This window comes from Perca fluviatilis, chromosome 6 (genome assembly GCF_010015445.1).
Source record: "Perca fluviatilis chromosome 6, GENO_Pfluv_1.0, whole genome shotgun sequence".
NCBI classification, from domain to species: Eukaryota; Metazoa; Chordata; class Actinopteri; order Perciformes; family Percidae; genus Perca; species Perca fluviatilis.
Window position 1 is genome coordinate 36,806,220 of NC_053117.1, and position 27,719 is coordinate 36,833,938.

At 42.3% G+C, this 27,719-nt stretch overlaps 1 protein-coding gene across 2 annotated transcripts in view; it reads left to right on the forward strand.

Moving 5' to 3' along the window:
• adgrv1 (adhesion G protein-coupled receptor V1) overlaps window positions 1-27,719 on the forward strand; it is a 176,074-nt gene that overhangs the window by 2,670 nt on the left and 145,685 nt on the right. For both annotated transcript variants that reach the window (XM_039802605.1, XM_039802606.1), the window contains exons 2-9: window positions 15,393-15,577; window positions 17,216-17,365; window positions 22,089-22,184; window positions 24,018-24,122; window positions 24,243-24,356; window positions 25,325-25,555; window positions 25,778-26,115; window positions 26,829-27,099. In XM_039802605.1, coding sequence (XP_039658539.1) covers window positions 15,395-15,577; window positions 17,216-17,365; window positions 22,089-22,184; window positions 24,018-24,122; window positions 24,243-24,356; window positions 25,325-25,555; window positions 25,778-26,115; window positions 26,829-27,099 — 1,488 coding nt within the window. In that variant the 5' untranslated portion in view covers window positions 15,393-15,394. The remainder of the gene's footprint in view (window positions 1-15,392; window positions 15,578-17,215; window positions 17,366-22,088; window positions 22,185-24,017; window positions 24,123-24,242; window positions 24,357-25,324; window positions 25,556-25,777; window positions 26,116-26,828; window positions 27,100-27,719) is intronic.

The following is a 27,719-nucleotide window of genomic DNA, read 5'->3' on the forward strand; positions in this document are numbered from 1 at the left end:
GCCCTCATACTCTGCTTCTGACTGGCTAGTAGTCCTTACCTAGCTACTGCGCATGTGTGACTCCAACCAAAGATGGAACAGAAGTGTGATGCCTCACTCTGTAGCTAAAACAGAGAGCTCAACACACAGGGTGAAAAGAGGAGCTGCAGCAATGTGCAGAACAACAAAAACATGGTGTTATCTGAAAATTAAACCATGTAAACCTATTCTGATATAACCTCTAAATACAATTATGAACCTGAAAATGAGCATAATATGAGCATTTTAATAATCAAGTGAAATTGCAGCCCTGCAGAGAACTATTTCATTTTTTTTTATAGCACATGGTATTACAGGTAAATACAATGAAAAAGGTTATACATGTCTTCCCCTCAGTGAGTGTTCTACATTTTTTACGATGTGGGAAGAGAAAACCAGCAGACCTCATACACCTCTCATTAGTTATGGTCTGGTTTTCATTTCCACACCTTGAGAGGATAAAATGTTGCACCTACGACGTTACCTCTTCTCTCTCCGATTACCATTTCCCTCAGAAGTACCACGCAGTAGAATAATTCACTCTCCTTCGATGCAAGACAGATGTATACCTTTAAATCTGCCTCTGTTTCACTCTGCTGGGAGCTGACTGGGCTAACTCAATGCTTATTTGAGTTTATAAACCAGGTGTTATCATTTTTGAAACAGCAAGCCAGAGCTTGGAGCAATAGATTCTTAGCCATGCATTTGTGCATGCACAGCTGAGATGTGGAAGGTTTCAAGATTAGGTTTATTATTATTATTATTATTATTATTATTATTATTTGCCATTTTACAACACAGGGTTGCACAACGAATAATACACATAAAGGAGAAGACATAGGGGAGCTGCTACTGTGATTGCTCTTTGTTTTTTGATTGTTGTGGTACGGCAGAGGTTGAGAGAGAAATTTAGTTTTGGGTTTGGACGGTGGGGGGGGTGGGGGTTGAAAATTGTAATTGCATGGAAAATTAATAAAAACATTGTCAGAAAAATAAATAATAAAAAATACAAAACAAAACAATACAGTTATCTATAAATCCTACCTAGAGAGATTAATATAATTAAGAACCATGATGCGAACTGGGACGTAGAAAAATGTTTTTAGTGCTAGACCAGAAGAAGCTTAGATTATTCTGCGTGTGCTAATTTCTAATAGAGCTGCAAAGATTAGTTGTCAAATATTAAAGTAATTGGCAACTATTTTTCTAATCGATTATTAGGTTTGAGTCAAAAAGTCAAAATTCTCTGATTCCAGCTTGTTAAATGTGAGTATTTTCTAGTTTCTTCTTGCCTCTGTGACAGTAAACTCAATACCTTTTGAGTTGTGGACAAAACAAGACATTTGAGGACATCATCTTGGGCTTTTGGGAGACACTGATCGTCACTTTTCACAATTTTCTTTAAAATAATGGACAGATTAATTGACAATGAAAATAATTGCTAGTTGCAGCCCTAATTTCTAATGGACATTCAGTACGTTCCTAACTGTGGGACAGGAGCTATGCTGTGTGTGTACATATAATGTACATACTGTACACGCCTTCCTGTTGTTTAAGTTGCCTGAAACATGTCTGGGAACCTTGAAAAAGTTGATTTTAGATTCAGTGATCGGACAAATTCAAGTCGTTAACATGTCTCTTTCAAAGTTCTTTGGGAGTTGAGTACTTTGTTTTTCAAAAGTCATTCGACAGCTCATGCTTACGCACGGGAGACGGTATCATGTTTTAGTAGTAGTTGTCCTTGGAGCAGAGGGACAGGAAAGTGGTGGGCCCTCCGACATGGCCAACAATCCTGAGGTCTCCTTAGTGGGCCTGACCAACCGCATATTGTTCCCGGCGCGACGATGCTGGTACGGTCGCTGGAGCAAACCCTCGGCCATGACCTCGCTGTCAACTCTCATAATTGTACTTTTATAAATACACACACATGCACACACACACACGTTTTTATATCTTACTAGGGCTGGGCAATATGGAGTATCAAATATCATAATATTTTTGACCAAATACCTCGATATCGATACCGCAACCATATTGTAGTGTTGACTATTGGTGCTTTCGCAAAAAATATTTACACAATGAGATTATTGATGAATAATCACCAGTAATGTGAATATAATGACTAAGTGGGTAAAGGCAAATAATAGAACAGTTACAACAGTCTGGTGTATTCGGAAAATGACATCACTCTACTGTCAACACGGCATCATGACTGTGCGTTAACATACACGCCACTTTCCAAAAGCCAAATGGCGTGTTATCTGTACGCATTTTGAGCTATCCACGTGTATGTCTACCTGCATACAGCGGATGTAAACATACACACCACGTGGCGTCGGGGAAGGCTTAAAAAATAAAAATTAACAAAACAAAAAAACGGTTGAAAAACGCCACACGTGTGAAAGGACTTGCGTCCTTTCATACTACTCGCTACGCGAAAATTCACACGCAATGTTGGTCAATGGCGGCAGAACGGCGTTGATAAACACGCTAAAAAGCGATTATGCGTCTTGATAACACGCCAAAACGGCGTATGAATTGCCGTGTGATACATACGCCACTTTATGAGATCAGTCTGCTACTGTAATGCAGCCTTTAAAACCAAGAAAAGACAACACTTATGCCATATTACGATATCCACAATCTAAGACGATATCTAGTCTCATATCACAATATCAATATAATATCGATATATTGCCCAGCTCTTACGCTCTGTACGGGCGATGAGGTGCCCTCCCACAGCTGCCCAGCATCTCCATTGGAGTATTACACTTGAACTCTGACCTCTTGTGATGTCACTAAAGCCGGTGGCCTCAGACAGGTCAGCCGCTTCTGCTTGCTGTGCTGAGTGTAATGCATGGCCAGTTTCTCTTATTAGGTTTAACCATACTCGTTGAAAAAGAACACCACAAATATTTCAATTAATCTATAACAGTCAAACAACATTAGCTATTTCAATTTCTAATATTTTTTGTAATATGTTCAGTTGGCCACAGTTTTTGGTGATTGCATTTAAATCCAGTTAAACGAAAGCAGCTATGTTTCATCTCAACTTGCAAACTGCATGGAAAATCAGACAAACATCCTTTTCTCAAATGTCAAAACAATGAAAAGTACAACAATGTTTAGGAAGGTTGTTTCTTCTGGCTCGCATCAGCTCGGCTAGACTGTCCAAATTAAATTAAGTCTCAAGGACTGTTGAAAGCAGGAATCTTTTTTTTTTTTTTTTTTTTTTGGGAACATTGAATGACTTATTATCCCGAAGCAATAAACCAGCTCCGCAGCTTTATTTGATAAATGAACACACTCTTTGGTTGCTCTTCGCTGATCCCTTTCTTTAAACGCGCGGGCCCCCACATGGGTCACTCTGTACTGGCCATAAATCCCCATGAGTTCCACCCCTCGCCGAGATGTTTTTGGGGGAGCCACGTGGAACACATCCCATGGTGGCCCCTGCTTCCTGTCCTAATTTAGGCAGGTCAGGTTGAGCGGGTCACACTTTGCGTTCGGCTGGAAGGACATCATGTCTATCCATCCTTGTACCCTTCCTTCTTTGTTAGTAATACAACTGCCTCTCACCAGGGTGTGTGTGTGTGTGTGTCTGTGTGTGTTAGGCATGTTTACCGGTATACGATTCTGACGGTATGATAACCTTCAGCAAAAATATTGCGGTATTGCAATTACAGCTTTAAAATGTGTCATTTTTATTAAAGGTCTTGGTAAAAAACAACTTTTTTTCCTCCAGTGAACACAATGCATTTTATTTTTAAACACACTGCACACTGGCAGGGAGAGAGATTTGTGTGTGTGTGTGTGTGGGTGGGTGGGTGGGTGTTTGTGGGTGTAAGAGAAAGGGGGGGGGGTGCTATTTAAAACATAGACCTGTTGATGTAGGTCACCGACTCTTAGATCAATCTTCTGAAACCCTCAGTTCTCTCCATTACCCTTCAACCTTATTTTCTCTGCCATCCCCCACGGTGTGTATGACCCGTTCTGTATTATTTCATCCACACACACACACACACACACCCCCACCCCCAGCCCCCGATCTGCCCCGTCCCTTACACCAGGCTCTCTTTCTTTACTTTTCTTTTCTTGTCTTTCTCTGTTTATCTCTCACTTCCCTCATTGTACTGTAGTTGGTCATGGAAGAGGAATCCCTCATTTAGGTGGTGGGGGGTGATCCAAGCTTGGCTGAGAGTTGGCGGGGTGTCTTTATTGTGTAAAAAGATGTATTTATCCACTCTCTCTGGATGCCTTTCATTATAGATGATAGATTTGTGAGTAGAACATCTCACAAGATCAGGATCACTTGGTGAGAAATAGAAAACACACGCTGCATTTTTGCGTCTTTCATTGTGTGAAGCACTGCGGGGAACACTGTTTTTTTTTAGATTAGATTGAAATGCCATTCAATGCGAGATAAGATACCTTTGAGATTGATTGGTGCCGTGACAGGACCTGCGCATTCTCTCCCACTCCCAGTTGCATAGCAAAACAACACGCTTGATGGCCGGCTAGATTAAAAGAAATGTGCAGCAGCATAGCAGTTTTTTAAAATTATTCTTCTGTTTGATAATCAGGTTCTGTTGACCACACTTGTTCAAGGATTTGCTTCCTTCTCAATCCTGCCATCTGGCCCTTAGTTTTCCAGAGCTGCAAATGCCTGAAAGAGGGGCTCTCCCACACCTACTGTACCGAGGATGTGTGTGTGTGTGTGTGTGTGTGTGTGTGTGTGTGTGTTTGTGTCCTTGTTCAGGAGTGATAGAGTAGACCCGAGGGAGAAGGAGGGAGTCTGAATAGGATGGCTTGGATTCTGTTGGATAGGAGGCCGGGCATTGCCAAAAAAAAGTGGGAGAAACAAAAGAATAGAGAACTGTGGCAATTTCAGAAGTGCACACAAAACACAAAAAGGAGCATGAGTGAACAAAAGCCTGCTCCTTTAAATTGTGCGCTGGTCAGTGAATCGTAAAGTCCCGCTTCTTCTCCAATGAAAATACTCCCCCTGTTCTGGGTTGCCTCTCTGTTTTGGGAACTCTTTTGAAATGCAATTAGCATTTCGTCCAGGCCCAAGCAGTTACATGCAATGAAGTAATACCCTTTTCTAATTTGGCCCTTTGGTCTTCGAGACTGTGGAGAGCACAACCTTGTTTAATCCCCTGAAAGTGCTTTTCTGTCTGCCTCCATCACTGTGTGTCATACAGGCTAATCAGTCAGCCAATGCTCGAACTGGAAAGCGCTCTAAATTGCTCACGCACTGGTTCCTACTCAATTGGAACCACTTTGCTTTTTCTATATTCCTTGCTTCCCACTATTCCCTAAGCAGAAAAAAAGTCTTGTTTTTAGTTAGGGATGCGAGATGCCATTGGCTCAACTTAAGAGCAGCCGACCACGGCCGGGTGGACAATACCTCAGGAAAACTCTCCCTCTCTCTCTGTCCCTCTCTCTCTCTCTCTCTCTCTCTCTCTCTCTCTCTCTCTCTCTTTCTCTTTCTCTCTCTCTGTTTCTTTTTTTCACAGTAAAATGCACACTTGATTGGCAGCCTCTTGCCCCCTGAAGGAGAAATGCCTGGTTGAAAAGTATCGTCTGACAATAGCTGGAAGGCTGACCTCATGCATTTTTGGTTCTTTTAGAGAGGTATTCATTCAAGTGTTTTCTACCTCCCCTTATGTGGAATGGCATTATTTGGCTGCAATTCAGCACTCCGCCATCCTCATTTCCCCCAAAATCCTTCTCCGCTTCTTGTTGGACTAATAGTAGGTTTTCTGTTTTTTTTTTTCTCCTCAAAATAAATAGAATTCTGTTTTGGGGTCTTGAGCTCTCCAAAATAAGCCAAGTGACTAACACAGAGTTCTTGTGTCAGATTTAATGATGTATATTTTAGCTCCACTCGCTTATTAAGTTTCTTAATTTCTTCTCCCCAGCTTCTCTGCATGGCGAGAACATTCACTGATCTAAAAATACCAGAGGGAGAAACTACATGCGAAGTGCAATTATGGGCTCGCGAGTTGACCGGGCATAGCAGCCCGCGGCTACACGGGGCTGAGAAAACGGACGGTGGGTGGTTTCTGTGGTAGGGCCCGGCACACATTGGGCTGGTGGCATCGCTTAGCGTGAAGTGCAGCTCAAACAGAAAACAATCCAATAAACAGCAGAGGAGGCACCATGGTTTCGGGCCAAACACATGAGACTTATAAATAAAAAAATAAATAAAAAAAGAGAAACATCTTTGTTGGTTATATGCATGAAATGACACGATAGCATTATTACTTTTTTTGTTTTTGTTTTATTAGATTTGCTCAATTAAATTGTATGTTTAATGTATCAACGGATTTATATAACCAAGATATTTTTGAGTAAGCTCTTGCATCTGCATCCTCATATCACATACAGTACATATCATATTGTAAATGTTTTCATATGTAGTCTGACCTCTGAATAATAACCCGGCCATCCAACCCCCAGAAGCTTTCCCATTTTTCCACTGTTTATATCCCAAAAGAATTGGCTTAGCAGTCACCCCATACATTACACATAAATACAGATTGATATACACGCAGGCTTATTATCACCTCCTTCTATCTGCATTTCTGCCTACCACGCCATCTGTTTCTGTTTACTTATCTGTTTATCTCTGTCAGTATCGGTCATACTGTCTGTGTGCGTGGTCGGTATTTAGTGTGAATTTGTCCGGAGGAGACACACAAACGTTCCAAGAACACACTGTTATATTAGTTGATGTTAATGACAGAGCAGTTTCTTTTTGTGGCCAGACTGACTCCATATCACCGACCAGAGCTGTAAGATTGATGAATGAGATCCCACTGCAGGCCTCCCAGTGTCAGACAACTGCAAATCACTCTCTGTGCCTCTGTGTGTGTGTGTGTGTGTGTGTGTGTGTGTGTTTATGTGGGTGCGTGTGACTAACTGCCAGATATAACCACAAGCTCTATACCAAGGGCGTCTCAGGACCAGGGAAGCCTCAGGGCAGGGATGCCTCATGGGAAAGCCCTTGATTAAAACTCTACAGACTGCTATCCCACACAACCTCTACCAAAAAGGAAGTAAGCGAAATTGCTTTCCTCTTTTAAAGCTTCAAATGCGTAGTTTTCCCGGTGATATAACTAGGGTAAAGGCAAAGTGCTTGGCTCTGATTATAGAGGCTGGTACTTACACCTCGAGACGCTCCCGGAGAGCTGAAGAGGCAAAACGCGATGACAGATTCTGTCTTCAACGAGACAAAGAACGGAGGCCTATTTTTCAGTTAACGAGAAGAAATTGAACCCGTTGTTTACATGATCCTGTTTAAATCAATCTAAAATAAAAACCACCACAGCTAGAGCATTCAATCTTTTTTTTGCAGCAGAAAGCTAAGGCTTCTGTCTTTGGTATCACCACGTTGTACACTTTTGATCACGCTGTCCCGTTACGTGACGTCTGGTGCAAAACGGGGGGAGGCTCCATTCTTTTGCAGATGACACTATCAAAACGCCTTTACACTCTGCTCATAAAATTGAGCATTTCTCAAAAACACAAAAATGTACATAGTTCAAATAACTTATGGAGTGTGAAGAAATATTTTGTTAATGTTTCTACATTTAGAAATCTTTTGGATCAATATGTTTTGTGTGTTAAATAGGTCAAATTTGAGAGTGAAAACACGGATTTCTTAATTTGTTTTTACATTTTTGACACAATTACAGTACTTTATTAATTGTTATGGTTTATTGACTTACATAACCTTTTAGCTTTAGGTTGTACTAATTTTAGGGTTATGAAGCATTTGAAGATACTCCTAAGAAATGACATCACATTAAGCAAAAATGCCAACTGTAGGCACTGGCAGACCATTTCTATTGCAGAGTTCAAAGGGGTTAAGTCACCCACTGTAAAACATGAGCGCCTGTGACCGCTCGCACCATTACGTATACTTACAGGTTGTCAACAGCCCGAAACCTGACTTAACTACAGAATGGCACATGGCACGTGCTATACAGCGAATCCTGCAGTGTCACGCTTACCACCATCCTCTGACTGTTACAGTCTTAGGCTCGCAGTGAATAATTGATGCCAAAGATTACGACACAGCGGCCGCTGTCAGGAGAAACCCTAGAGGCACTGACCCCAGGAGCAGCCCTGCAACCAGAAACCCCCTGTGCACCTCCGACAGGGATATCCAATAGATCAATGTGTGTGTGTGTGTGTGTGTTTATTAGGGCTGCACGATATGAGGAAAATATGCAATACGCGATAATGTTGAATATCGCAATAACGATATTGCTTGCGATAAATTAACAGATATTAAAATGTACTCAGTCCTGCCTTTCTGTTGCTTTCGGTATTCTTCTAAAATACAACAAATTGCCTGTTGAATTTAAAACAAATAAAAGGAAATAATTTCTAACTTTTCTTTTACTTTTTTCTTTTATTGAACACATTGAACATTGAATTGACAATAACAGGCACCACTAAAAAAGAATGAGTTACACTTTAAAGTGCAGTTGTACTGATATTTTCTTTCAACTAACATACAAAATCTGGTAGTGTCTATTGCGATATGTCGCAACCTTTCGCGATATGTATATTGCGCCAGTGGATATTGCGATGACGATAAAAAAAACGATATATTGTTAAGCCCTAGTTTGTGTGTGTGTGTGTGTGTGTGCGCGCGCGTGCGTGTGTGCATGTGTGCGTGTGGTCTGTCTGCAAGGGATCTTTTTTTTTTTTCTTCCTCTTCGGAGGACAACTTTATTTTTATTATAAAGCAATATATTTTATATACACAGTATGTTACATTCATATTTAGAATTACATACAGTGCATTAATGGTTGCCCCACCATAACCATTCACCCTGTTTTAGTGAGACCCTGGATCCATATAAGGGCAGGGGGGGATTAAAGCACCACGTACGAAGTGTAACACATAACACGTAAAACACGACAAGGTGACAAACGGAACAACCAGAGGGAAGTGAGACGGGACAATAACAGAACTGACAAGACAGGACGGGACAGGACAGTTGGCAAACACAAGGACGTCTGCAAGGGATCTGATGTAAGGGTTTTTGTGACCCAGGCACCTAACACCGGTAGGCTGCTTTAAGAAGGGCTGACAGGTGACGGGGTCAAACCAACGCTGACCAGGACTGATGTTATCACTGTTGACTGCTCAGGGTGCTTATCACGTCTGAGCCTGTCGGGACGGCCTGTCTGGTGACGAGCTGTCCATCACACAGATACAGGAAAAAGGAGTTTGTCTCCGAGAAGAAGGAAGTGATAAGATGTGTGACAGAGAGAGGTCCAGTGGTGGAATGTAGCTAGGTATATTTACTCAAGTACATTTGAGGGACTTTACCTGAGTCTTTTCTTTCCGTGCCACTTTCTACTTCTACTCCACTACATTTCAGAGAGAAATATTGTACTTTTTTGCTCCACTACATTCATCTGTTACAGCTTTAGTTACTAGTTACTTTTTAGATTAAGATTTTTGCACACAGAACACATGTAGGTTGTTATAGTAACGTCCTATTTTATAAACTACAAGTACAGCTGAGCCGATTTAACACTTAGTTGATCGACAGAACAGTTTTGATCGTTTCCAGTTTCTAAAATGTGAGGATTTTTCTGCATTGAGTACTTTTACTTTTAATACCTTAAGTACCTTTTCCCGATGATACTTACATACTTTTACTTAAGTAACATTTTAAATGCAGGACTTCTACTTGTCTTTTTTTTCAGTGTGGTATTAGTACTTTTACTTAAGTAAAGGATCTGAATACTTCTTCCACCACTGGGGAGATCAGAGAGGAGTGATTGCAAAGAGATACTCTGTACATGACGTGTGCGTGCGTTTGTGTGTCCAGCTGCATGTGTGTGTTGTCTACGCATTGTTCCCTTTAGCTTTGATCTGAGCTTAGCCGCTGAAACGAGTGGACTTAGTGGTACTCCTGGTGTAGCTCAATGCCCAGCGCTAAGAAACTTTCCTGGCAAGCACAAAGCCTGCTTGTGCAAGAGGACCATAATTCTTAATGACTCTGCATATTGAAAAGAAGAAAGAAGTTAGCTGCAAGTATTATGTACTGGACACAAATGGTTATGATGATTGCAGGTTCAAGGCCAAGGCTTAAGGTGATCAGATTAAGAGTGTATCTAACAATGCATTGTTGTCCTGTATGTGGATGAATCCAGTGATGTGCATGACACATTTAGCCAGTACTATATATAGTGTGGGTAATATTTACTGGACGCTGTGTGTTCCAGGAAGTAATGTAATAAAAGAAAGTCAGCTGACTGAGGTTAGAGTCACAGAATAAGTCAATAAAAGCAATTTTGGATGTTCAGAATGTGCAGTGTCTTTAGTTGTGGTGTTGTCTGTGGCTTGTTCAAGCGCCAGGTCTCAGAGTCGTGGTCCCAGCCATCATTTTCTTTTCCTTTGGCACACGGTATGTTGTGATGGACAGTGTGTTTTCATGCATTTCAGAGCTCTCCAGTGTCCTGGCCTGTCACCCAGCTGTCTATCTGAGCATTGAGATCCTGCATTTTGGATGCATATGCTGACTGCGCCAGCTCTGGGAAATGCATCCATGTATGCAAACTTCTGTGTGTGTGTGTGTGTGTGTGTGTGTGTGTGTGTGTGTGTGTGTGTGTGTGTGTGTGTGTGTGTGTGTGTGTGTGTGTGTGTGTGTGTGTGTGATTGTGTGTGCACGCATGCTACTGTGTCTCTGTGCACCTCTCAACATGGACTCTGACTCCCAGCCTTATCAATGTCAGAGGTCTGCGCCAGGCACTCCATGCTGCCTTTTGCTGTGACAGACAGATCAGTGGTCCCCCTGTAACCCCCGGGGTCAAGGTTGGCACAACACATGATGCCAGCATAAAAACTGCCCTGCTGCTTTTAAACAGACCTGTGTCATCCACACAGCATCTGCTTTGTATTAGGCCCTTTGAAGGAAGTGCGGCATCTGGGTCAGTGGATGCAAAAGGGACCACCCCTCTGTTTTGGAGTAGGGGGTTAGGAGGTTAGAGAGTTGGATACTTGCTACCATCCATCTAAAAGATTGTGGTCTAAGGGATGTTAGGCAATCATTTGGATGTTTGGAAGTGAGGTTTACTGAAGAAATAGAGTGTGGGAAGTCAGACCTTTTGTTCTGAAAACTGAAGGCACACATGACATAGAGAGACTGAAATTAAAGGTCCCATATTGTAAAAGCGAGATTTCCTTTTGTCTTTTGATGTATTTTTTTTTATTATTATTATTAAGCATTTCAAGGTGCTTTATAAATACTGTGAAAACGCTCAATCCACAGAGAAATGCACACAGCTTGTATTCAGAAACTGAGCCTTTAAACGAGCCGTCAGGACTTCTGTATGGTTGTGATGTCACAACTATACTATGTATAGGAAGAAAGTGCTCCGTGAGCGCAGATGCGGAGACCTGGAAAGCACGTTAACCAATCAACCAACAGACTTTTTTTAAGAGGGTTGCTTAAAGAAACAGACGCTAAAAGACAGAGGGTGAATACAGGTATATTCAGGCAGACAGTATGAGAAAAATAATGTGCTTTTTGAACATTAAAGCATGTAAACATGTTCTAGTACAAACCATAGACCGTATATTAATGGGCAATGCATCCAGTTCGGCGAAGTGCTGCAAATGCGGAAGTGCCTTAAACCTGCATTCTATCTGAATTCCAGCAGGGGGGGACACGTGCGGTTGCAAAAGGAGGTCGGTTTCTGTAGTAGTCTATGAGAAAGTGACCCACATCTCACTTGATTTATTACCTCAGTAAACATTCATAATGAGTTTATGGTCTCAATCGCTAGTTTTAAGTCTCCTGCAACACAGAATTATGTTAATTTTTTGAGTTATGGTCTCGTTGATTTTAAAATCGGCGATAAAGCGGGGGTGTTTTAGGGCGTGGCTATGATGTGATTTCCAGTGAAAGTGTTTAATGTAACCGACAAACTCGACGACGGATAGCAGATCTCCACAAACCAATGGGTGACGTCCATTCATATACAGTCTATGGTAGAAACCCAGAATACAAGTATGAACCTGAAAATCAGCATGATATGGGACCTTTAAATTGGATTTTCATTCTATGTGATAAAATTGTCATAATCTTGAGCAAAGTTGTATGCTGTGGTCAATGAGGTATTGTCATGACCAAAAACATTCTGTGCCTTGACCATCTGATATGACAGGCGAGTGGATATACACTAGGGCTGGGCGATAGGGAGAAAATCAGATATCACAATATTCTTGACCAAAATACCTCGATAACGATTTTGCGGCGATATTCTAGGGTTGACAATTGGTGCTTTGACAAAATATCTTCACACTTAGATTTTAGATAAATAATCATCAGTAAAGTGGACATAATGTCTAAGTGGGGAAAAGGCAAATAATAGAACAGCTAGAACAGTCTGGTAAGTTCAGAAAAGTACATCACTTTACTGTGATGCAGCCTTTAAAACCAGGAAAAGGCAACACTTATGTCATATCACGATATTACGATGTCCAAAATCTGAGACGATATGTAGTCTCATATCACGATATCGATATAATATCGATATATTGCCCAGCTCTAATATACACACAGCAGGTGTCCAGATATATAATTGCACACACTGTCGGTTACATTACCTATGAGAGTGTAGCTGAGACTAGTGTAGACTTATCCCGTGTAACGCAGTTTCTGTGAGATGGTGCAAGAGCGAGGCTTTATAGCTTTTCACGTAAGCTCTCAGTCAGTGGTGCAGGAAGTTCCCAACACCAGGAGAGAGAGAGCAGGGCGAATAACAGGATTTATTTCTCTTTGTCCAGCGACACACTCACCTCTCTTCCCCCTTAGCCTCACCCTCTGTTCCCCACTGTCCAGCCCTGCTCCCCACCAGCTCTAAATCCTTTTTTGATGGATTTCCCAGCAATCTTTCCACTTCTGGCATGTGTGTGACACATGCACACACACACACACACACACACACACACACACACACACACACACACACGTGCCCCTTGACACCACCTCCACAAAAACTTTCACACATGCATATGCTCTCCCTCTGTCACACACACCGGTGATCATCTGCATCAATTGATTTTGACTGTATCTGTCAACCAGCAACTTCTACAGCTGCTCCAGTGTCTCGTTCTCCTCTCTAAGCTGACAAACTGATTGATGGATGGTTGCTATTTAAACACTCGCCACTACCAAGTACAACTCCGATTGATATAACAGTAATGGAACATATGAAATGTCCAACTTTCCTAAATGATTTCTGCTTTTGAAAAAAAAGGGAACCAAACAGCATGACTTCATCCACCGTAGCTGCCGATGTTCTTTTTCAACCTTGTAATTAAGAGCACATTTTTTTCAAAGACCTTACGTGTTCATACCGTTGGCAAGGCTGTGTGGTGCAGATTATGAATGGGATGGGTAAGAGGCAGCAGGGAGGGGGAAAGACACAGGACAGAGTGGCTGCAATTTAGCTATAAACTGGCTCCACCCCACTTGTCATGCTGTGTTGTTTTGTTGTGTTAACCATGACAACTGTCTCAGTGGCTCCATCCAGCTTTAGGATTATTCTGGGTGAGAGGAGAGAGGAAGCAGAGGACATAAGGAGAGGAGACAAGGAGAGAGGCAAAGAGAAGTGGAGGGAAGAGGGGTGTAGAAGAGAAGTGAGGATGATTGGAGGAAGCAGGAGGGCAGAAAAGATAATTAGAGAGAGAGAGAAGAGTGTGTTGGCAGCGCAGAATTGCACGGGAGGCTGTCTGAAGCGTCACGCTGAACTACTGAAACGATACCTCAAGTGATCACATTTATTCTCGCGTGACATATGAAATTCATGTCGTCAAGAAGAATAAACTCTGCAACAACTGCTTTAACCGTTATGACAACATGAAGACAACAGCCATTGAAATTGTTGAGTAATGTAATGAATCATTTAGACCATAATGGCCAGCAAGCCTGCCCGCCAGCATGGCTGCACATTTTCAAAAGCCAGGCCATCTGAACATCTGGCCGCTCCACGCTGCCTGTAGATCATAATCATTTGAATCTGCTGACTGGATATTTCTTACATTTCTTGAGGGTGATGTGTAGGTGTTCATATACATTTTAGACTTAGTATTTCTGCAATATTATGGAGTGTTAGAACAGATCTCTAAAACATCAAATCTGGGTGCCCAGATAGCTCAGTGGGTAGAGCGGGCGCCCATATATAGAGGTTTACTCCTTGACGCGGCGGGCCCCGGTTTGACTCTGACCTGTGGCCCTTTGCTGCATCTCATTCCCCCTCTCTCTCCCCTTTCATCTCTTCAGCTGTCCTGTCAGAAATAAAGGCAGAAATGGCAAAAAAAATTATCTTTAAAAAAAACAAAAACATTATATCTGAAGTGTATTTATGTAGGCACTGGATGAACTGAAAATCAACTTTCTGTAGCTTTCCCAAGCCCCTCAAAATATACCCGTATTGGCCCCTGCTGTTTCAGTATATGCATTACGTTTATCTGTCAAGTCCTCTCTTGACTTATTTCAAACCCCCTTTTGCTGCTTTTTAATCTATTATTGATTTAATTCCTTCTCTCCTAACTTCCTATTTCTTTACTTGACTTTAGTTTATCCAGCACTTCCAGAAAAATGCGGAGTTTTTTTGTGATTGTTGCGGGCAAAAATTGTGCGGCACGTTTTCCTAAAAAATGCGATGGAATATGCGGGATATTTATGCAATTTTTATGCAATGAAATTGCGGGAATTTGCAAAAATTGCGGGAACTTGCAAAAACTGCGGTCTGATGAAAAAGAGAAAAAAAAGCGATTCCCCCCAACACCCTGCTTTTCGATGATGTTCACGTCACGTAAATTACGTCACTTCATAACGTTCCCATGGCAACAGGGGAAAATGGCTGCTCTTGTGTGAAGTAAACGCAACATTTTTCAACTTTCTGCTAAGATATATGTGACTTTTTTGCAACGAAAATGCGGGGATTATGAAATCATGCAAGCCCCGCATATTTTGCGCGGAAATCGGCAATTTATGCGGCGAAAGTGCGGCGTATTTGAAAAAATGCGGCCCCCGCATAAATATGCGGACTATGGCTGATTATGCATTGAATTATGCCATCGCATAATCGCGTTTTTCTGGAGGGACTGTTTATCATGTCAGTTGTTTTGTATTACATTTTGTGTCACTGCTTGTTATGCACCTTCTATTTCTTTAATGTTTTGTATCTGTATTGAGGCAGGCTTTAAACCATCTGCCTCAACTGGAAAGGACATTGGATCAACTGCTGTTGTTTTAAATGTGCTATTTAAATAAAGTGACTTGACTATCGTTGACTAATCCTGCACATGCTTCCCCCCTTTTTTGTAGGAATGCTTCCTGTCCTGCTAGCTGGGTTGATTCTGGCTCTGTCCATCCCTGGCACGGCGTCGGAGTCGGCCACACTGCGGTTCCTGGGGCAGACTAACTTTGTCGTCGACGAGAGCAGCACGGCTGTGATCCGGCTGGTCTTGGAGAGAGTGGGAGACCCGGTCAATGTGACGGCTTTGGTTCTGGTAGGTCACGGGTGAAACTCATCACTGATGACTCATTTGCGCGTCCACACTCGTCAACCTGTCGAGTCATCTCTTCCGTCTGTATCTGATCCCCTCGCTGTGTTGCTGAGCTGCCACCTTGATGTTCAATGGTTTCATCTATGGCAGGCAGTGGCCAGTGAACAGACCTCTCGTGTCTGCAGAAACCGTTTTGGAAAATCACAGAGTGGGTTTTGGCTTTACGTCCTCCACATGGGGGCAAGTGTCAGCTGCTCACAGTTGGTTGTCTGGTAAGGCGAGCTGGCCGCGCAGTGGATTGTGGTCAGGGGGTTTCCTATGCTTCTTGATATTTTTACCATGTTCCTTCTTGCATGAACTATTAGACCTGAGCTGCCGTTTTAGTTAATGAAATTAAATACAGTGTTTTCCCTAGGTTTGCGGAAGACTTAGGTGCATGTATTTGGCGGGGGGTTTAGGGGTTCACTCTCAAGAAAATGGTACGTTTTTCAATAGTTATTTAAATTATTTTGGACCATTATTATGACCATATCTGTGTCTAAAATGTTGGAAAAGCTAAAGCAGATAATAAATAAATAACACTCAAAAAGCTTAAAGACAAAACTTTCCACAGAAGTCCACTGGGGACCAACTACAATTATTAGATCTGCTAACAGTCATTAGTTAGTTTTGATGCTCACCACTTAAGTGGTGCCCAAAACGGCATGGGTGCCGTGCCAATTAAGCTATATAATGGTAGGGAACACCCTGAAATACTGTGTAATATCAGGCTTCCTTCAGGAAACTAATGGGCATAGAGTAAAGTGCAACTCAAGATCAAGCAGATAAAGGCACCAGTAGAAAAGAAGGAAAGAGACAGGAACACAATATCTTCTCTCTGCTGTGGTAAAGAGCTCAAACTGGCAAAAACAACTAGCCCGGGGCATCCTATATGCTCAGTTGTCTAAGGCAGTCTTTCTCAAATGGGGGGTTCTTTGGAGTACTGCAGGGGGTAGCGCTGTATTATAACTTTTTTTTTTTCTACCAAAAATGTTTTGCGCTGGTCAGGGGTAACCTTAGCCTAGAAATCTAGACGCACCCTAGCGACAGCAAATGTAATTTGCAGCCAGGGTCAGTCTAGCAACTCTCCCTAGGCTTGCGAGCTGGAAAAACCTAATTGTGTGTTCAGAGTTTTGCCGACCGGATACGGCAAAAGTTGAATCTATCAACTAGCGTTGCTCTGGTTGGCTATGAGTGAAGAGGGAATTTGAAAGACAACCGTTTATCCCGCCCCTCAGATTGAGCCCTGCCAATGAGGAGTTCCCAGACCCAACCTCTTGATGTGGGTCTGGCTTGTCAGGCTAGGGTTACCTGGCTTAACAAAAAACAATTCAAAGGGGGTACAATATTAAAAAAAAGTTTGAGAACCACAGTTCATGTACCTGCAGCATCTTGGGTTCAAACCCTTCTTTGATCTATCGTACCACGTTGTCTCCATCTCTCTTGTGCCTTACCTGTTTCTCTCCATTTCACACTTTTAAAGAAATGTAAAAAAAAAAAAAAATAGTATTTCAAACAAACAGAAAACACACAAAGAAGCCAGAATCTTTCTTTAATTTAAATGGCGAGTGATACAAATGAACGTTTGCTTGTCTCACCCAGCTAGAGGGAGTGGACACAGAGGACTTTGAAGGCATTAATGCCGCAGCCTTCCTGCTGTCCACTGAGTCCAGTAAGACCATCTTCATTGCTGTGAAAGATGACGACTTGCCTGAAGCCGATGAGACATTTACCTTCAACCTCGTACTACAGGTAAATGCCTACTGTTTGTCTGTGTGCGTGCGTGCGTGCGTGCGTGCGTGTGTGTGCTAACTTTTCTTTTTCAATGTCTGCTTCTGGAAGGGATGATGACTTCCCTCTCTTCTTTCTCCCTCTCTCTCTCCCTTCTCTCTTCTCTCTGGAGCTCCAAGCTTCCTTTCCACAAAGTCCCACTGTTCTAATTCTGCCCCTGACTGTCTTAAACCCTAACCCCATCTACTAATAGAATACAGGGTGGGGGGGCGACAGCCACAGAAAGCCTGGGTGTCTCTGAGCTACAGGGGTCTTTGATGTGTGCGCTCTATAGGACTTTTCCAGGGCTGGCCTGGGTGGGGCCTCTGAGGTTCCCCCACTACAAGACACCTTTGTGAAAAGAAAGTAACTTTGACAGCCACAGCCCCACCACACAGTAGATTCAAGTGATTCTCTCATTCACTGTCGCCATTCACTTGGATGAGCATGTCCGTTCCGAGGATTTCATTTCTGTTTACGTTGTGTGTTCACCATTGCAATTGACGCACTACCGTTGATGAAAGCTCCGTCTGTTACAATGGATCAATGGATTCACAACACAAGTACATTCAAATCTTGTCATGCATTTTGAGACTTTTTTTTTTGCTGACGCTACCAAAACGCACCATATCATTAGAAGGTGCAATCAGCTGCTTTCTTCTAGTCCAGTTGCTGTAAGCATTAAAAAAAAAAGAACAAACAAAAAAAGGACAGAAGGCTTGCTTTTTTTCTTTTTCTTTTGGAGAATAGTGTTGCGCTTTTACTATTGCACATGCTGTGCAATTAATCAAAAATGTAATTGTGATTACGATTTTACAATCACAAAAACAGAGAAATCGAGAAAATCGTTGCATATTACATTTTGCAGATAAACTCTTAATTTGTCTTGTGTTCTGAATAGAAAAATTAAATGTTCAAACGGGGAAAATATTAAGGGAAATGTCACAGTTCCATGTGTTTTCACTGATAAATAGATAGATAGATAGATAGATAGATAGATAGATGCTTTATTCATCCCGAGGGAAATTTTAGGCATCCAGCAGCTTAGACAACCATACCAAACGTACACACACATATATCTCACGTACATAAAAATCACTCACAGAAATTTAAAGAGTTAACAATTTAAGGTCTGGTATGGACTGACCGTGTGATGCAATGACCACGATAAGATGCTATGGTAGAGTGTGTGCAATGGTGGTAGTGGTGTTGATTTGTTTAACTGTTTCAGTGTTTTTTTTTTAAGTTCAATAATTGCAACATCTTTCCAAAAGACAATGAGTAATCCATTACTATAGCGTACTACTTTATACTCCACAATACTTTACCGTAAGGTTGTTCCATAATTGAGCAGCCCTAGAACCCAGTCTTGTATACAACCACTAAAGACGTTTTAATGTTTGAAAATTATTTTTAAAGGGTATACGTTGTAAATCCTCGTCAAAGGGAATCAGCATCACAGCTCAGGATGCCTTACACCTAGAGACTATCTCCATGGTTTCATGTAGCCTTTAGCTGTCAGGTTTGATTGATGAGCTCGGGGGGCCTGGTCCTGCTGACTGCCTGTCTTACCCCTCACTAAAAGACCTAAGCGAAAGGTCATTGTGACTCACTGATTGTCGGCTCTGCACATTTACAAAACGGCCGCAGCTCGGAGCAGCTGTCAGCAAGAGCGACTTTCCTCACAACATTTTCAATTTGACGCCGCATTTTTGGGACATCTGGTTAAAATCCAGTAGCGCAAGCCCGTATTTAGCCCGCTACAAGAGTGAAAGACCAGATGAGGCCCACTTAGCCCTTCTGTTTACACTACAGCCGAGACAAAGCTTTAGCCAAACGCTACCCTATCAGCTTACTGAAGGACTGTCTGGAGGATGAATATGCACTAAAAGGGGTTTCATAGATCAAGCACAAGCGAGAAATAAAGTGTTGACTGGGGTACATTAATCATTTCTGACAGTTTAAACCTAGGGGTGGGACAAAATATCGAAACGGCAACATATCGTCCTTCTTAGTGCGATACGAGAATCGATATGCTGGTGCCAAATATCAATTTTCTAATTAATAAAATAAGGCACTTTCAATAGATTCCCCTGCTCCCAGCGTCACCACTTTATGGCTCCAACAAGGTGGCGCTTAACACATGAATGAGGGGAACTTGAACACAAGTTAAAGGTCCTATGACATGGTGCTCTTTGGATGCTTTTATATAGACCTTAGTGGTCCCCTAATACTGTATCTGAAGTCTCTTTTATATAGACCTTAGTGGTCCCCTAATACTGTATATGAAGTCTCTTTTATATAGACCTTAGTGGTCCCCTAATACTGTATCTGAAGTCTCTTTTATATAGACCTTAGTGGTCCCCTAATACTGTATCTGAAGTCTCTTTTATATAGACCTTAGTGGTCCCCTAATACTGTATCTGAAGTCTCTTTTATATAGACCTTAGTGGTCCCCTAATACTGTATCTGAAGTCTCTTTTATATAGGCCTTAGTGGTCCCCTAAATCTGAAGTCTCTTTGCTCTTTGCTCCTTATGACCTCATAAGGAGAAGATTCCAGATCGGCCCATCTGAGCTTTCATTTTCTCAAAGGCAGAGCAGGATACCCAGGGCTCGGTTTACACCTATCACCATTTCTAGCCACTGCATGCATATGCATGCTGGGGGAACGCATATTAATGTTAAAAAACCTCATAAAGTGAAATTTTCATGCCATGGGACCTTTAACTAGCCGAAGAGCAAGAGGATTTCAATGGGATGGTGGACAGCAGTTTGAGGAAAATAACAGATGCCCCAGCCACATTCGAGTCCAAAGTCTGGACCCATACTAGCTCTATAGTTGTGTCATTTTAATTTACAGAGTGAAAAACGTTTTCTAACAGATTGGACTTGCTGTGAATAAAGAGAGAAAAACCAGCACCTAACCATTTCAGGGGCATTTTGTATTCATAGTTAGACCGATATCGTGATGTATCATTATAGGATTGTCTAGCTATGTATTGATTTCCGCAGAATTGCTGTATCGTGATATTATCGATATGGTGAGCCGTGTATCACGTATCGTATCGTGAGGCACCCTGTAATCCCCACCCCTAGTTTAACCTATAAAATTAGTTTAGAAAGAAACTATTAATACAAACTTGTTAGAAGTGAGTATGACAGAACAGGACTTGTTATATAGAAACAGTGTTGAATTGTTTGGGACCAGAGCAGGTGCAGCCTGCAAGCGCCGTGCAGGAAAAGAAGGTGGAAAGGTCTCATATTATTAATATTAGATTAGGGGAGGCAGGGTTTATGTAGTGTGTGTGCGTGCGTGTGTGTGCGCGTGTGTGTGAATCACTCTACGTTTGAGTATGTGTATGTAGTTGGAAACAGATGAGTCTGTGCGTAAGTGTGTGTGGGCAGCTTGGCTTTGTCAAAGCGTGTGGATTCTGTGTCTGTGAGCTGACCGCTACAAGAGCTCAGCAGCGGAAAAGAAAGCTCGGTTGCAGCTGGGAAGAAGCCCTGTTTGAATAGAGGGATGAATGCGAGAGGCCTAAGCACTTTGTTGTTTTTCATTTCAACTTTGTCCGCTCTCACCTCAACGTGCGCGCTTGCGCTCGCATACAGCTGTTTTGCCAAGAACTTTCAATTCAACTCTCAACTTTGTTTGGCTGCGAACAATTTTTTTCATATTAGTTTTTGTCGAGAAAATGATGTTTCTCTTTATCATACTGTGTCGAGGCTCTCATAGTTGATCCTTTTCCACAAAGCCTGCACAGATACTTATTAGCCTATGTGCAGATTAGAGCTTGGTGTCAACTATTAAATCAATCGTGAACTATTTTGATAATCAATCAGTTTTTGTCATTTATGAAAAAAAAAAAGGAAAACTTCCCTGATTCCAGCTTATTAAATGTGACTATTTTCTAGTTTCTTCTCTCCTCTGTGACAGTAAACTGAATATCTTTGAGTTGGGGACAAAACGAGACATTTAAAGATGTCACAAGATGGAAACACTGATCGACATTTTTCACCATTTTCCTGACATTTTATAGACCACACAACTAATCGATTAATCGAGAAAATAATCGGCAGATTAATCGGCAATGAAAATAGTTGATAGTTGCAGCCATACTGCAGATGTTTGTACGCTGCAAAGGGGGTTTTGGCAGTTTCAGTGGAAGCCTGTGCTCTTGAGCTCAGACATGGTGGTTGTCAGCACAGTTGGTCCACGAGAAGCTTGTGAAAACATTGGTTAGCTCACTAATGGAAACCTCTGAAAGTTACGCCAAATAACAAGGCTGTGGTCTTTCTCTTTAATGGGGCTCAGAAAAAGGAAAAACCCCACTTGCACGGATCATAGGTTATGGTGCTTTTTTGTTTTGGAAGTCGCCGTGTGATATTTAAGCCCGGTGAGATTTGAAGTTTGTCAGGTCTTAGTGCCGAATCACAGAGCACAGCACAAGTCCTGAAGAGGCATTCCGCTGTGAGCTAACCTGACAAATCTACCAGGCCGAGACCAGCACTTCCTGTCTTTGTACCTTCTCACCAGGGCCTCTCAGTGGGAGCACAGAAATGTGAAAAAGGTGAAGACAATGGATAAGGCGGGCGTTCTGGTCTTTTGACATGAGCGCGAGTGTCAGGGGGGAGGTGAAGATGTGTTCAGGTACATACTGTATGGCCTGGCTTCATCTAACCGTTTTATTCTCCCTGCTTTCCAGAGCTCCTCTAATGGCGTGACGCTGGGAACACCAAACAAGGCAACCATCACCATCCTGTCCAATGACAATGCCTTTGGAATAGTTGCCTTCAACTCGGTAAGACACCCCCTGTCATCCACATGCATCTCCTATTTATTTGTTCATTCACTTTGGTCTCATCTGATACAGTCTATCGCTTCGAACTGGGATTAGTCCTGCATCAGTTTGTCATAGTTTGCCACATGGTATTATAATGCAAACGTGTCAAGAAATCTGTAACATTGTTTTATTCATGCAAATCATTTGAGTAAGGGAGGCATCCAGAATTAAATCTTTGGGATTTTTCCTTAAAGGTCCAGTGTGTAACGTGTTTAGTTGTTCATTATGAAAATCAGTGTTGCCCGTTCACAAACTTGTCCTTTTTCATGAATATTGACCTCCACCATCAATTCCAAGTATTCATTTTGGCTTGAAATTGCATTTGCATGAACTGGGGTAGACGCTCCATATTCCTGCTCCATCTTGAATACGTTAGCCGGTAAGGGACATACAGGACACACTGCTCCGCCTTTTGCGTTTTCGCTGTCACATGATAAACTCCCAGGTGCTGCTAATGCTGCTAATGGGTATCATAGCTTCCCGGCCCCCAGCAAGTTTGAAGAAGGAAACATGGATGACCACACATTTTCAAAATCCAAAATTCAGGAACAGTAGTCTTCTTCTTCTTCGCCCAGAAAAAAAAAATGATACTGAAAAGAGCAAGAGAGCGGCTTTTTGAAGCGTGAAGGCTACCGTAGCTGTAATACATACTTTGAACTGCGTGGCGCGAGAGAATTGATTGCGATATATGATCTCAACGCTAGATGGGAGAAATTCCCACACATTGGACCTTTAAATCAAAACCATTTTTTTGTTAGGACAAGAAAAGCTTCCTGGACTCTTCTCATGACCCTTTAGGGAATTGCCAGCTCCTTTTTTAAAGGCTATACGAGCTGCTGAATTGATTTTCCATTACTGAAACCTGCCCCAACTACACCTGTTGATCATGAATTCCTCTGACTAACAATATACTAATCCTGCTCAAGTCATTTTCCCAGTTTGTGCCCCGTGCACTTGCACCATAAGCATGCACTTGCATTTGTGACCAATTACCATGTTAGTAAGCAGCAGTAGAAAGTAAAGGATTGTGGGGTGGAGTTATTTGGACCCACTACTGCAGAGAGGGGTTTAATCATGCCAGTGTTGTGGCTGTGGGAGAAGTGACCATCTAGTGGTTGTGGGTTCCCAGGGGGAATTAAAACCCCAAACACTCCCTGGATTCACTTATCAGTGGACGTTTTTGGCGTTTCCATGGTAACTGTTCCATTCCACCCCCAGATGGTCTCAGATGCTGGATAATGATTTGGCTTTCTTAGAATCAATAAAGGCCTCCCGGCCTTGGGAGATGTGTTTATGTTAGAGTACTAAATTAATTCCTGTAACGCATTCATTTGCTTTCTTTTCTCCTCATATGTATTCGGCTGAATTTCTTTGGCTATGGCAAATTGAATTTGAATTATGTAGAAAAACAAAAGGGTTTGTGTCTGTTTCTTTCAATTCAATTTGACTACTTTTATTAGCGTCGAGTAGTGCTGCCAAAGCAGTACACGCAATAAAAGATGAACATGAAATGCATGTATCAATCTAAACTAACGACTATTAAAAAGTGAGGACAACTCCAAATCAAATGAGTCAAATTAAATCAAACATTCTCTCGGTTCAGCTCACTTGTACTATCTGTTCACATCCCATTTAAACTCAAATGTACTCTCTGTTTTGGTTTATTATTGCAACCTTGTTTGACTTTGTTTCATAATTTCATTTATTCTAATTGGGAATAAGAAACGGTGTTGAAATTGATTACATTAAACTGACTGCGGTTCTATTTCTGTCTCACCCTTTTCATCTCAGACTGAAGAGATTGTAGTCAGTGAACTAAGAGGAAGGAACCAGTCGGTGCCTTTCACCCTAATAAGAGAAAAGGGAACATACGGGACTGTGACAGTGAACTTTGAGGTGAGAGGACAATGTACTGTACGTAACAACCAGCACACCTGAGACACGGTACTTTATACAGTGGTATTCAAGAAGGACTGTCCATGTGTCTACATCCCTGTGTCCCCTTCTCTTGGTTAGATCTCTGAAGGTCCAAACCCTGCCATTGAGGACCTCCGTCCAGACAGAGGGAACATCACCATCCCTGTGGGACAGGCTGTAGTGCACTTCAGTATCCTCATCCAGGACGACCAGGTATTGAACAAACTCCTCATTTAAAGCTAATCCGTATACGCGACTACACGTCCCATATATGGATTAGCTTGTGCTAAACATTCGCTCTATCAGTTCCTCCATCATTTTTTTTTTTACTTTTTGGATTCTTGGTTAAAGGGATATATAAGGGGGGACCAACTGCCACTTTGCTCGTTTGAAAGCCATGATGTCTCTCTCTCTCTCTCTATGGGTGGGCCAAATTCTCTGGGCGGGCAAAGCAGAGAAAGGGGAGGTAACCTTGCTCCTTATGACCTCATAAGGAGAAGATTCCAGATGGGCCCATCTGAGCTTTCATTTTCTCAAAGGCAGAGCAGGATACCCAGGGCTCGGTTTACACCTATCACCATTTCTAGCCACTGGGGGACCATAGGCAGGCTGGGGGAACTCATATTAATGTTAAAAAAACTCATAAAGTGAAATTTTCATGCCATAGGACTTAAAAAGTCTTAAATTCGCTGTTGTGTTACAGATCTTAAATAATTTTCAACAGGTCAAAATGTTCCTATGTCCATGTCCATTTCTAATTGAAATGTTCCTGCAGCGCTTTAGAATGTATTATTTTTAATTCTGTGATGTTGTAGTTCTTTCTGTTGCTAGTCCAAATAGAATTAGGTGTATTACCAATACAAATGAGACCAACATGCAACTTATATTGTAGCCAATCTAGACACCAGTCCTAGAATGCAAATGAGGAAATCAGGGAATTGTTTCAGAAAATGTTTCTGGACTCTGACATCTGACTTTTTATGTTGTGATATACTGTAGGTCTCAAATTTCATTCATAATGGTCTTAAAAAGGCCTTAAAATATCTTAAATTTGACTTGGTGAAACCGGTAGAAACCCTGTTAAATAAAAAAGCAAGCAGGTTTTTAGAGTTTTGAAACTGCTGCATGCGATGTACAACTGTACTGTACGTGAATGTGTTTCCCCTTTGTGTGTTGGCCAGATCCCAGAGGATGATGAGGTGTTTTCAGTCAGGCTAACGGGCGTGGCAGGTGGAGCCCTGCTCAGGCCCAACGCCAGCAGTGTCCAGCTGCGAATCCGGCGTAATGACAGCCCACTGCGGTTCTCCCACTCCATCATGGCAGTAGCGGAGTCCGCTGGAGTCATTGCCCTCAACGTGACCCGCGGTCGGTTGGCTGAGGATGGGCCACTCGTCGGCTCTTTTGACACCGAGGTTCCTTTCTTTCAATACAGTTATTTATTTACATTTGACTGTTAAAGAATAGGGCACAACCCATTTAATGATATACGTACAGTATACTATATCCAATATGTATATATGTGTGTGTGTGTGTGTGTGTGTGTGTGTGTGTGTGTGTGTGTGTATATATATTGATGCAGAAAAAACAAGCATAAGACAAATCCATATAAACCATCTGGACTCAACTGTCTTCAGGTTTCTGTCGATTACATGGTGGTGAGCGGTGGAGGACTGGGCAGCGCCACGCCGGCTGTGGATTTCGTCGACCTACAGCCCGTCAGAACAGTTAAATTCCCTCCATTTGTGTACAAGACCAGCCTGTTGTTCAAAATCACTGACGACACGGTGCCAGAAATCGCAGAATCCTTCCATGTGGTCTTGCTGGAGGAGACCCTCAGAGGAGATGCTGTGCTGGTGTCACCCAACGCTGTGCTAGTGACCATCGAGCCCAACGATAAGCCTCATGGTGTCCTGTCAATCAGCAGCAGCGCAGTCTTTCAGCCAATCAGCATCAATGAAGACCTGACACAGAGGTGGATAACTTAGGAATGCTTATGAGTGTGTCTTACTGTGATGACATACATGTTGTTTTCCCTCTAATGGATACTATTAGATTGTTCAACTTTTGTGTGCTTTATATACTGTCTAAAAGTTTCTGGTGCGCACCAGAAAGTATCTGGTGCGCACCACAAAGTATCTGGTGCGCTCCAGAAAGTATCTGGTGCGCACCACAAAGTATCTGGTGCGCTCCAGAAAGTATCTGGTGCGCACCACAAAGTATCTGGTGCGCACCAGAAAGTATATTGTGCACAACAGAGAGTTTCTCGTGCGCACCAGAAAGTTTCTGTTGTGCACAATTTACTTTGTGTATCTCATGTGCGACAGAAAGTTTCTCGTGCGCATCAGAAAGTATCTGGTGCGCTCCAGAAAGTATCTCGTGCACACCAGAAAGTTTCTCGTGCGCACCAGAAAGTATATTGTGCACAACAGAGAGTTTCTCGTGCGCACCAGAAAGTTTCTGTTGTGCACAATTTACTTTGTGTATCTCGTGCGCAACAGAAAATTTCTGGTGCGCATCAGAAAGTTTCTAATGCACACCAGAAAAAAAAAGAAGAAAAAATTCCCCCTGTTCTTTTAGGGGCTCCATACTCTATATAGGTGCAAGGATGTCATAATAAAAAGAAAAACATCAAAGATTATTGCGTCTTTAACCATCCTTTGTTTGCTCCTCTATCATTTCCCCTAGATTTGAAGGGATCGTTATTGTAAGAAATGGAGGCAGCTATGGCGACGTGTCTGCCAACTGGTCCATCAGCAGAAACTCCAGTGACCGCTCCCCAGTGTCGGATGATTTGACGCCTGCAGCAGGGACAGTGAGATTTGCTGCCGGTCACGTGACAGCTGTGATTCCAGTCTACGTTACGGCAGATGATCTACCTGAAGAAGCAGAGGCTTTTGTTTTCAAGCTGCTGCCCAATACTGTAACTGGGAATGCGGAGGTCGACGAACCAATGGAGGTCAGTTTAGAAGAGATCTGTGATAGGCCAATTTGAAATATATATTTATTGTGTTGCTATAATGGATTTGTGGTTTGTAACAGAAAGAGAGAAGAGAGACAGACGCCTGCACTTGTTAGGGAACATATCCTCCAGATGTTGTGCATGTGTTGTGCATGTGTGAGTGTTTGTGTGTGACCTACTGTAAGGTACAGTGGCAAACTTGGCACGTTCTGCATAAGTCGACCCCTTAGTGTGTCACTTTGCTCTGTGGGTGTTCCTTTAATGTGGCTGAATCAAAACAAAGCGGAAACAGCAGGCGCGCTCTGTGTGTGGTGTCTGGGTGTTCTTTTTTTAAGAAAGCGTGGGTGAAGTGGTGGCAGTTTTTTTTATTTTTATAGCTTCCATCTTTGTCCAAGCCTCTTGGCCATGTGTGAAAGCAATGGGCAGATCTAAGTCTTGTTTATATGGAAGGCATGAGATGAGACGCATTTCCAAAACTCTGCTTTTGGTCACAATGACACACACCAGATCACCACCTCAGGTTGTGAGGTTATAAAGTCTGTTTGCCATCTGTGCAGAAAGAGTTGGCTCAGGATTAATACACGACTTTAGCAGTAGGACAAGTTAATCAGCGTTAA